At 34.7% G+C, this 12,895-nt stretch overlaps 1 protein-coding gene across 1 annotated transcript in view; it reads right to left on the bottom strand.

The window, feature by feature from the left end:
- Positions 1-2,207, bottom strand: part of LOC149075932 (LHFPL tetraspan subfamily member 3 protein-like) — an 88,886-nt gene extending 86,679 nt beyond the window's left edge. Inside the window, exon 1 of the mRNA XM_089243446.1 lies at positions 1,602-2,207. Coding sequence (XP_089099572.1) covers positions 1,602-2,019 — 418 coding nt within the window. The 5' untranslated portion in view covers positions 2,020-2,207. The remainder of the gene's footprint in view (positions 1-1,601) is intronic.
- Between the last annotated feature and the right edge of the window lie 10,688 nt (positions 2,208-12,895).

Genomic DNA, 12,895 nt, shown 5'->3' with positions numbered 1-12,895 from the left:
TAAATCATCTCTAGATGGAATATATATGACGGCTTTTTTTTCCTTTTTTCTTTTTTTTGAATCGAACAGTAATATGGTCTAACAGAAATGTTCTAACAGAGAAGAAACTCTCAATATAGGTGGAGTTATTTTTCCTTCTTATATATTTAAAGCAAGGATTTCAAAACTTTTAACGTTAACGTACCATTGAAATATTGGAATATTATTTAAATACATATATCTCGCGGCACCCCCGTCCTATCTTGAGGTGCCATCAAATACCGAATCGATAGAAAATCGCTGTCGGTCCCCCCCCCCCCCCGCCAAATTTAATATAACTTCATCTCTGGCAATTTCTCTCGGCACTTCAGACCAATCTCACGGCGCACACTTTAGAAAATCCCTGTTATAAGAATAGCGTTATAATTTATTTCGTGTTTCGTCCAAAATTCAATGTAAAATCAACAGATCTTTAATTTAAAACATAAGAATGGAAACCGATATAGTTTCGGCAATACCTCGAAATATTTTTAGAAAATTGGGTGGTTCAAAATTTTCAAAAATTATTGATGAATTTTCGAAATACTTTCGGATGGTTATTTTCCTTAAAAGTAGTACAGTTGAATCACACCAGGTAATTTACTGAGAAATAGAACCAAGTACCATTCTATGAAATAAGGAATTTGAGAGATAATAAAGAAGAAATAAGGGATTTATACTTCGTGCCGCGGCCAAGGATAATATTATAATACCCAAAGAATAAATACAACAATCTACAGTTAACCCATTTGTACCCTTTGTACTCGTTTGAGTACAGCGAAGATTTGACTTTGTATTATATTTTACGTTTGCAGCTAGATGTTGTACACAGGGTGCATAGGTAACAAATACAAATACAAGGTCACAACAGACAAAATGCCCAACGAGGTGGCTGAAAAAAGTTGGGGTATTTTTATAAATTAAAAAAAAAAAAACTTATAAAAATACCATACGTCCCGTATGGTATTTTACTGTCGAACCGTTGATCTTAAAGGCGGACTTCAAATTAGAAAAAGTATCCAAATAAAGCATAGTACTCAGATATGTCATTCATGTTGCAAGTGGTTTTGTATAGTTATTAAAATGAAAATGTTAACTCTTTATACGGACACCCTGGGCTCAAGAACGCATCTACAATGCTGCTGACAATCTACTATCTACAATCTACAATCTACTGATGTCAAAAAAAAAAAAAATTCCGCGTTTGTGAGTGCAATGTTCACAGAGATATTTGAATTCCACAATTGGGGAGGAAAGTTGGTTTCTTTTAGAGCTATTGAATTTTTTTTTTTGGAAATTGAAAATTTTCAATATTTAACATATTTAGGATTTTTTATCAGGATATTTTATCAGTAAATGAACCCAGGGCCTTTTGCAACATTAGGCACAGCACCGATCATGTGAAACGATACGAAAATATTCGAAAACCCATGGAAGTCCATTGGAAGCTTCACAATTCAATTAATACATACATTTTTAGAGTGTAATGAACACATGTTGTAGAAATTACTGAATGTAGCACTATATGATAATTATTAGCAATATAATAAAAATGTAAATGAGGAATGTGAAGATGAACTTACCGCAGAAAACCTGCATCCAACCGCAGATATGAAATGCCGTCGAAGAATGGAAGACGAAGAACAAGACCATACACAATATGCAGAGAAGTATGATGACAACAGCTAGTCCAACAAAAACGGTAGCCGCTCTGAAAGCGGTCGCCGGAATAGAACTGAAATCGGTCAGTTTTCCCTCGCACAGCACATCTTGTCCATCCTGGACCATCCGACATGCTTGCCACAGTCCAAAGTGTCCAGTCCCACGGCTCTCTTTGGTGTCGCCGAGCCAATGTGGTTGAATGAACACCACCACTACGATGATAGCAAAGCATATGGTGAAGACACCCCATAGGACACCGATAGCTTTAGAGTTTTTCATGTAACTCGCATGCTCGAGGCTCGTTTCGGAAGCGTACTCGTATTTTGGATCGACCGTCATGTTGAAAACTGTACAGTGAGAAAGAATTATACGGAAAAACGTAAAGAGAAGAAGCACGCGTGTGTGAAATAGAGTAAAGAACGATCGAAGAAGATGACACACCTAGCACGTGGTGGACAGTGGAGTAAATACCATGCTAATGATGATTTCCACTCGATTACCTCAACTGCATGCAGCCGAATGACACTGAATTGTGCACCTTGTTGAACAGGTTGTTTGGATCCTTGGCGATTGTTTTTCCTCGCTTTTTCCGCGAAGTCTCAGCCAAAACATGCGCAAGCGTACATTGCAAAGAAGCGTCAGAAGAAGTCGGCCAAGTGTGTCAGTGGAAAACAAGGAGAGAGAGAGAAACTTATTACAAATATATTCTATTCCGAAGACCTGTTTCGTCGCTGGTGACCCGAAATACCAAGGTGCAGCAGGTTTTAACATCAGTCAGGATTAGAAAACAGCAGAAACAGAATATTGAATGTGTGTGTGTATATATAGGATAGAGAGAAAGAAAAATATATTACACAGGGTTTAATTGATCCGCGTTCGAAAAAGGGTGAACGTCTATCATTTTAATAATTTTTCTAATATGTGGTTGTCATATACACGGACATTATGAATCAGAACTTCATCCTATAACAGCGGCAGCCAATTCAGCATGCAACTGATATAACGTGATAAAACATATGCAGCGATACCTCGATTAACGAAGATTATTCGCACTGGAATCACGTTCGTAAGCCGAAACGAGGTTTCCCATAGGTTTCTATTCGGAACAATTCAATTCGTGCCAGGCAGTGCCAGAAATTTAGGTATAAGTTTTCTAAAACACCAAAGGAGCGATGTAAAAACTGTTCGAAAGCTAAATTGAACAACTTCAAAATTTGATAAATTAGAATTTAAAGGAAGATAAGGTACTTGAGTTCTTTTTATTTCACTCTTTGCACACAACCAACACCAACTTTGATCTACTAACTGCTGACACAACCCGATAGATTTTTTAGGTGTCCCTATCTTATTGTGATTTGGTCAGCTCATTTTTGTGTCCGACACTTGTAGATGGAAAAGGTAAGCTCCTAGAATGTCCAGACCAAAGCTTCTTTCCATATTCTGGCCACATAGAGCAACAGACCTACAACGGTACAAATATTCAAACATTACACTTCATTCACAATTTCAAATATAGATGGCAACACTGAAAAATCAGACGCAACACTAGATAGACACTCTTTAATGTTAGGAACACACACACGAACTCACATTTTCGGCGCAACTCACTAATGTAAAAAAACAAACAAACTTTCTAACTCTCTTCTGCCAATTAATTGCGATAGGACCGGAGTTATGCTTGGTTTGAATGAAAGGCCAAAGCTTTGGGGGTCCAAGACTGTTCAGTTTGATGATAAGAGTCTTGCACTGAAAGAAAGCGCGCTCTGAAAACATAGGTTCTTTTTTTCTTCTCAATGCACTTTCTACTTTAGCTGAATCTTTCATTTTAAATTAAATGGTTCGAAAATTTCAAAGAGAGAAGTGGAGGTACATCTGGAAAAATATTCCAATGTGGAATCGTGTTCCGAAGTTGATCGGGCTCGAGTGACAGAAATTCCTATGACGATTGGCTGGCACAAAAATTGACCTAACAAAGCCGCAATAGGTTATCATGTTCATCTATATCAGGGGTCTTCAACCTTTCAGACGGTGCGGGCCAAATTATACTTTCTACGAAGCCCGCGGGCCACCAAATCATGCCACGGTATTCTCGGTTATTAAACAGGGTTCTCCAAATTATTGAATACTCCTATTTACTCTGAATTAATTTCTTTCATTAGGTTTGAATTTTTATTTTCGAATAATTTCCTTCCTTTCATTGATTAAATTTTTAAATTGATTATTTCTTTTATCAAATCTGAAATTCACCCGACAAACCCTGAAATTGATTTTTTCATTAATTTTAAATTTTAATTTTTTATGAAATCATTTGTTTAAAAAATCCTTAATTTTTTTTCATGAATTATTGCTTTTAACAATTCTGAAATCAGTCTTTACAATTCGGAAATTGTAAGTGTTTTTTTTTTTATCATTTTAAATTCTGTAACTATGTAGTATATCTTTCGGATGCCGAATTTGGCCTATCGAATTATGTACCCCAAAATGAAAACGTAGGCATCAAAAACTGTTTTGGCCCAGGTCCCCGAATTCGTTATGACGGCCCTTCTGATATATCAAATGCATAACATTATCATTGATTCTGAAAAGTATCTCGCAGTTCTAAATACAGCGGTACAGATTTCAGTGGCCAGAGCTTTTGAACGATCTTCTTTTTTTTGGAATTTATGCGTTTTTCTATGTAAATTAGCTGTTTTTATAAAAATGGTTAGCGGGCCCAAAAAAAAAAGCTCTTAGGGCCAAATTTGGCTCGTGAGTCATGGATTGAAGACCCCTGATCCATACCAATAAAAATGTTAGTTAGCTTAATCCCTATTCGTTTGCAGAGGCAGAAAACCACGAAAAAAATTTTGTTAGCCGAAAAATTCGTAAGTCGAGGAGTTCGTTTGCCGAGGTATCACTGTAGTATAATGAGATGTTGCATTAGAAGATATTGTAACGATCAATATTATTCAAAATTGACGTATTAGTAGAGTGAATTCCTACATCTTTCTTGGATAAGGTGTGAAATCATGAATTCACCTCAATTTTAAAAATGATGATTAGCAAATATAAGAAATGTGAATGAGTTCATGAGATTTATCATGTTTTGAAAATGACATCATGAACTTTTTTAGTGAAAATGACATCATGAACTTTTTTAGTGAAAATGATTAAACTTGCATGAATATATATATATATATATATATATATATATATATATATATTCTATGGGTTCATTTATTTTTTCAGAAAAAATGGATAATGAGTAAAGAAAAACAATTTAATGGCGCCTGTTAAAGATAAAATAAATGTCTGAATTATTTCTTAACAAATCGGTTTCACGTGGCTTTTATGACTCGTAAAGCGTTCCCAATGGTCTTAATTCTTACATTAAAGCCATCGTAAAAACTTCCGTATTTGATAAAGTGATTTGTTTTAATCTTTCTATCGATGAAGATTTCCTATGTAATACGTTGAAATAATCTTTTCCCTCAGCGGTGTTTCCTTAATTTTTTATGAATGTCCCGAATCATTGATCAGATTGTTCGATTCTGATGATTCTAATCATTCATTGCGCACACAAGAAAAAAAAAATGTCATTTAAATCTTACGCCATCAAAATAAATATTAATTTGAGATACTTGTATTATAATTATGATTTGGTTTGGTCATATTCGTATAATGCTGCATTAATCAGACAGTACGAAAACAAATGTTTTTCCTTCTCTGTTTTTGAGTGGTGGTGAGGTTTGATCACACAATTCGATGGCCAGTCTACGGATTCAGAATAATCGCTTGAACATTTCAATTTTTATCAAGACTTGATCATCTTTCCATTTCATAATTATCATGAGGAGTGGCAAAAAAAAGGAAGAAGAAAAGGCGGATGGAAGAATATATTACTCTCTCCATTTCTACCATTCCTCCAGAAGAATTCTAAAATTTATTAAAAAATGTGAAAATTGATCACTAAAATTTGTACAATATATATAGATGTCAAAAGAGCTTTTGATAGCATTAGTAATGAACCGAACTTGTTAGTTTTTTAGAAAGCCCATATGGATTCCTCAAATCATTTTTCTGTGATAGAATACAGAAAATTCATACCTAGAAAAACAGTCCATAAAGGTATACCTCAAGGTTCTGTTTTATGACGTAGTCCGAGATGTAGTCCGAGCTAGAAAGGGCACTCACATTGAAATGTGATAGTTTTATGTCCCGCAAATTTTCCTAAACATTGATTATGTACTGTTTGAGTTGCATTTTATGTGTTATATCGAGTTATTCGTTTTACAGTGAGAATTGAAATTTTTCAGTATGTCCAAACAAAAACTCTAGGCCATGATAAGTATTTTATGTAGTGCAAATTGCACCTTTTATTTGCCAATTGGATGATTTGTTATTAATTTTTAAAATATGTGCAGGACTTCTCGTGCACTGTGTATTTTAATACATCAGCATTATTTTTTATTAACAAACACGATGTACAGGTAGCCCACGATTTACACGATTTCGCTATAATTCGATTTTTAAAAGTTGATTTTAGGAATTCCATACATGCAAAAGTTGGCTTGGAGTTCAACTTTTATCCTGGAAATGGGCTTGCAAATTGAAGATAGTTAAATCCTTTGTCGACGAAATACGTTGGATTGGATTATGTAGCAGACAAATATGAGAAATTCTCAGATACAAACTCCCCAGATCTCACTGATAAACAATGTTTGGTAACTCATTGACAATGCCATGAGAAATTTAATCGAAAAAAAAAGCGGTACCAGTAAAATTAGAATTTCCATATTTGCGAGAAATATGCGGAATTTTATACCAAAGATTTATAAGGAGACGAAAAATTCTGCTTGTCAACCGAATCTCGACTTTCATTAAAAATATTTACCATATTACCAAAGAGCCGAAGAACACGGTATAAGCCAGTGTTTTAGAACCTACGACAGAACCTACTGATTCAACATAGGATCCTATGGGTTTACTTGAGTTGGGGGCGATGAGAGGAACAATTTCTGAAGAAGGTTGGCGATGGAACAAAAAGTTTGGGAGACTATGGTATAAGCTCTTCTTATGGAAAAGAAGCATCCACACCCACTATAATCAATCAGAATTAGTGAAGACACAAAAACTATTAATTTATTCATTCATATTGGCTAAATTTACGGGATTTATTCATATAAATTTTAATATTTCATTTTATCATATTAGAACAATTAATTCCTTAAAAAAGTTCCTTTGATCTTGGGTTCAATTTTTTTAATCCTTCTGAAGAAAACAAACCCACATCCCTATCTTTAACCATTTAAATTCATCTCACTTTACGCTATTTCGTCTTACGCGACCATTTTGCGGAACCAATAAATCGCGTAAAGCGGAGAACGCCTGTATACGTTTTCAATAAATCATGTCAAATTGAATTTCACCTCATATGCACGTTCTTGAAGACAACTCCTCTTCGAAGGAGCACAGACGGTCAGCCTCTATGATCCAAACCTAGCCAAAGCATACTATGATCGTATACAATTTTTATTTATTTATTGGGGGGACCATATAAAATTTAAATTCTTCTATTCCGTTCCGATGAAAATTTAAGCGTGAAATATCATGAATGAAAAATTATAGCTGAAAATATCATAGCACACGAGATTTTTCTTTTTTTATTAATTTTTCTTCTTATTTTTATCTCAATTTCAGAATCAACCGCAGAAGGTTCGAACTTTTCGGGCACTCATCGTGTTACCTCACACAATAGAACAATATTACTCTCATCTCGAAGTAATAATGTGTACGACTTCATTAACTGTCAAATCGAACACATGCCAGAGTTTTCCAAACATCATTCTGACGCAGTAACTCTAATAACTGTTTTTAAAACACCGAATAGAAATTGATACGTCTGTCAAACGTCATAATAGAAAGTGAAAAAAGACGAAATTAAGGACCCAGAAAAAAAAATTTCATGCTCTGAAAAATGTTTATCAGTCCATGCATGAGTATCATTAAAAAAAGTTTTTCCATTCATTGATATAATACAATAACTGTGTTTTAGACGAACGATATAAATCTATGTATTCTTAAAATTTTATTTTTTCTTCTAAACGATACTTTATTGAATACGTATTGAATAATGTCGCTACAATAAATCAAAAATATTTTCTATTATCTCCGACTGCTTTTAAAATACTTCCTACACACACATTAATGAAATTATTGTGACTTGTAATTTATTATACGCAGTAGAAAAATTTTATTTTATTGAACATTTAAATAAACGGACATTAAAAACTAATTTACTCGATTATTTTGCGCTCTATATTCGATAAATGAATAGCATTTGTCGATATATCAATACAGTTCATGGATTATATAGATGAGCAAATAATACTTATACATCAGAAATGTAGTTCATGGTGAACTGCTAATTTTCATCGTCCCAACTTTTGTGAATTAATTACTGGATATACAGAGAGGGTGAAAATTCCATGACAAATTTTAAAAAGTAATAAAAATTCAAAAATTCACATGAAAAAAAGAACGACTTGCAGAAAAATACTTATAATGGCATGCGCATATAATTTACCTCAAAAATATTACTCATAGAATATAACAAAAGTAAAATACAGAGTGAAAAATGAATACACGTGAATATTTGTTCATTACTTCTCCAATGTATGGTTTTTTCAACTTGTTGTGCATCGATTGATTGAAGCGGCAAGCTTCTCAAAGCATTAAAATGCCAAACTAAAGTAACAAAACATGATGGTAATGTTAACAACCGATTACGCTATTGATCATTGAGGTTGCTTTTATGTATTTGAGTTTAAAAAAAGGACTTCATTACACAAATAAAAAAATACTTCACAGTATTTAAACTTCAATTCTCAAAATGTCAATTACTGTCATTATGCGCATAATTACTCGAAAATGGTTTGACCAATCACACACATTATGGAATTTTTTAAACTTACCAAACCGATACACTGGCTATAGAATGAACTAGGTTCTTTGAGATTGATTGAAGATTTAAAAAATGTTTAAATTTTGAATTAAAAAAAACTTTTCCTCCTAATTTCTTAAAAACCCTAGTTCATTGGAATTTCACATTCATCAGGAATCCCCTTGAGAAAAAAAGTAAAAACCATAGGTCAAAAATTACCAATGTAAATCATGCGCGCAAGACACTGTTTCTGCAGGGGAAAATTTTAATACAGGGGTTGTTTGCCTCAAAACTCACACATTTATGAAACTTAGTGGAACGAGAGCCCTCGCTGAGTGAAGGCGCAGCTGCGATAGCTCATACATACGCAAATACCTTCATGCACATCCAGACTTGTCACCGGGATCCCTTGAAAATACGAGAGGACCATACCAATTGAAACAAAAAGAAACGGTACTTCATATACATACATGGAATTTTAAAATATTAATATATAAATAACTTAATAAATTGTAAACTTTCAATTTTACAAGTAAAACATCACAAATAAATTATAATTAAATCTAAAAAATAATCACTGCATATGACTTGCAGTACATTAGTTAGCAGTCTTGTGTCCCCTTAATTAAAAAAACAAAAGAGCCTTCAAAATATAACTCGCAGATAGCGCTGTAAAAAAAATCGACACGATATAAATCTATATATATAAAATTGATTTTCTGTGTGTGTGTCTGTGTGTGTGTGTGTGTGTGTGTATGTTCTCTATGCAATTTTAGATCGATCGTCACCAAATTTTGCATATATACCAAATGGGACCCGACTTGAACGATAGGCTACTTTAAAATTTCGTCAGACCAGGGCAAATGCCCCAAATGGGCAAAAAACTGTCCGGCAACAATGGTTTTTGGGCCTCAACAATCACTTTCCGAACGTTTACTTTGGTTACCGTGGTTCCCTAGCAATGCGTTTCAGACGTGTATATGCCTTTACAACGGTTTGTCACTTCTTTAATCCTGTTAGTATGTGTATAATAGTTTATGCCTTTATAATGGTTTGCCACATTTGCAATATACTCTCAGTAATGAGGTTTTTTGAATAGACGTCATAATCATCATCAGCATCGCTTTGAGAGTCAGGAAAAGGGTGATCCTCATAGAAATCAGTGCTAAAATTGTCGATTTTACTGTAGAAATGCGGAAATTAGTGGGATTTTCCGCCCCATCAATAATTTTAAAAATTGTGTTGAATTCTCGATTTTTAAAATATTGAGTTCGCTTAGAGATATACGAAGCCCAGGAGATTAAATATGAAGTAATTAGCCAAACCTATACTTTTGAGTTGGATATTCGAGCAATATCATTGATTTCATTTATATCTTCTCAAGTATGAAAATTAATGTCTCCATATTGTCTGTTTTGATATTTATTTGCATAAATTCATGTGGGTTAGGATATTTTAAAATTAGTTATGAGCCCGTGAAAAGTGCATCGAAAAAATTCCACAGCTTTAACTAAGGATTTTTGGAAGCTGGAACAGACAGATGGATAACTTGAAGTTCGGGGGGGGGGGGATCGAAATACCTAGCGCCCCTTAAAAAAGAAAAAAATATATATTCGTTTCTATGTTTCTTTAAATCTAGATTTGTTTGTTTCATGAAGTTGCGCAGGAAGCCGCCATATTGGTTAACTTAGACACGGTTTGCATGTCCCTCAAAGAAAGAGGGAGATATCACGTGATCCAAAAAAAGCCTCATTGAAGAAAACCCGGGCGACGCCGGGTATTATAGCTAGTATATATATAAAATTGATTTTCTGTCTGTGTGTGTGTATGTATGTTCTCTATACACTATCTATATTCACTATACAAATCTACAATTTTAGATCGATCGTCGCCAAATTTTGAATATATACCAAATGGGACCTGACTTAAACGATAGGCTACTTTAAAATTTCGTCAGACCAGGGCAAATGCTTCAAATGGGCTAAAAACTGTCGGGCAACAATGGTTTTTGGGCCTCAACAATCACTTTCGGAACGTTTACTTTGGTTACTGTGGTTCCCTAGCAATGCGTTTCAGACGTGTTTATGCCTTTACAATGGCTTGCCGCTTTTTCAATAGTCGTCAGAGTCATCCTCAGCATCACTTTGAGGGACAGGCAAAGGATGATCTCATGGAAATCAGTTGTAAAATTGCCGATTTTAATGCAGAAATGCGGAAATTTAGTGGGGGTTTCCTGCCACATCAGTAATTTTAAAAATTGTATAGAATTCTCTATTTTTGAAATATTGAATTCGCTTAGAGATATACGAAGCCCAGGAGATTAAATATGAAGTAATTAGCCGGACCGGCTGTTTGAGTTGGATATTCGTACAATAACATTGATTTTTCAATTTTTTATTCATATTTTCTCAAGCATGAAAATTAATGTCTCCGTAATGTCTTTTGATTAAAATTAATTAATTAATGATTTAAAATTAATTATGAACCCGTGAAAGTACATCGAAACATTCCACAGCTTTAATTAAGCATTTTTGGAGGCTGAAAACAGGCAGATCTCGATAACTTGAAGTTCGGGGGGGGGGCATCAAAATACCTAACGCCCCTTGAAAAAGGAAAAAAAAAAAATGTATTCATTTCTACGTTTCTGGATTTGTTTCTTTCAAGAGTCGCCATATTGGTTAACTTAGACACGGTTTGTATGTCCCTCAAAGAAAGAAGGGGAAATCGCGTGATCCAAAAAGCCTCACTGAAGAAAACCCGGGCAGCGCCGGGTATTATAGCTAGTCTATATATATGACATGAATGTCGCTCTCCACTTCTTAATACAAGATATACGGAAGACTGAATGTTGTGAAGATATTTATTATTTGAGATGTTAATTTTTAAGGAAGGAAAAAACTCATCTCTGCCTCTACCGGGAGTCGAACCCGGGTCCCTCGATTGCCGGACGAGTGCTCTGACCACTAAGCTACAGAGGAGACAGAGATTTCCCTTCGCTAGATAGAGCGTATATATGCCGAACGGAATCGTGCAATGGACGGTGAATCTCTATCTCCTCTGTAGCTTAGTGGTCAGAGCACTCGTCCGGCAATCGAGGGACCCGGGTTCGACTCGAGGCAGAGATGAGTTTTTTCCTTCCTTAAAAAATTAACATCTCAAATAATAAATATCTTCACAACATCCAGTCTTCCGTATATCTTGTAGTCTATCTTCTATATATATAAAATTGATTTTCTGTCTGTGTGTGTGTGTGTATGTTCTCTATACAAATCTACAATTTTAGATCGATCGTCGCCAAATTTTGCATATATACCAAATGGGACCCGACTTGAACGATAGGCTACTTTAAAATTTCGTCAGACCAGGGCAAATGCCCCAAATGGGCAAAAAACTGTCCGGCAACAATGGTTTTTGGGCCTCAACAATCACTTTCCGAACGTCTACTTTGGTTACCGTGGTTCCCTAACGATGAGTTTCAGACGTGTTTATGTCTTTACAATGGTTTGTCACTTCTTTAATGCTGCCAGTTATGTATAATAGTTTATGCCTTTATAATGGTTTGCCACATTTTCAATACTCTCAGTAATGAGGCTTTTTGAATAGACGTCATAATCATCACCATCATCGCTTTGAGGGTCAGGAAAAGGGTGATCCTCATAGAAATCAGTATTAAAATTGCCGATTTAACTGCATAAATACGGAAATTTAGTGGTGTGGAGGGGTTCCTGCCACATCAATAATTTTAAAAATTAAATTGAATTCCCGATTTTTGAAATATTGAATTCACTTGGAGATACGAAGCCCAGAAAATTAAAAATATGAATAATTTGCCGGATATACTTTTGAGTTGGATATCCATGTAATAACATTGATTTCAACTTTTTATTTATATCTTCTCAATCATGAAAATTAAGTTCTCCGTATTGTCTTTTGATATTTATTTGCATAAATTCATATAGTTTAGGATGTTTTTAAAATTAGTTATGGGCCCCGTAAAGTGCATCGAAAAAATTCCACAGCTTTAATTAAGCCCTTTTGGAAGCTGAAACAGGCAGAGATGGATAACTTGAAGTTCAGGGGGAGGGAATCGAAATACCTAACACCCATAAAAAAAAAGGGGAGGGGGACTATTCATTTCTACGTTTCTTTAAATTTAGATTTGTTTATTTCATGAGTCGCGCAGGACGTCGCCATATTGGTTAACTTAGACACGGTTTGCATGTCCCTCAAAGAAAGAGGGAGATATCGCATGATCCAAAAAGCCTCATTGAAGAAAACCCGGGCAGCGCCGGG

Source organism: Pholcus phalangioides, unplaced genomic scaffold (assembly GCF_987345545.1).
Source record: "Pholcus phalangioides strain wild (caught in Gottingen) unplaced genomic scaffold, Ppha-v1.0 ptg000015l_1, whole genome shotgun sequence".
Lineage (NCBI taxonomy): Eukaryota > Metazoa > Arthropoda > Arachnida > Araneae > Pholcidae > Pholcus > Pholcus phalangioides.
The sequence above is the reverse complement of the archived record's forward strand: the minus strand, read 5'-3'. Positions and strand labels throughout refer to the sequence as shown.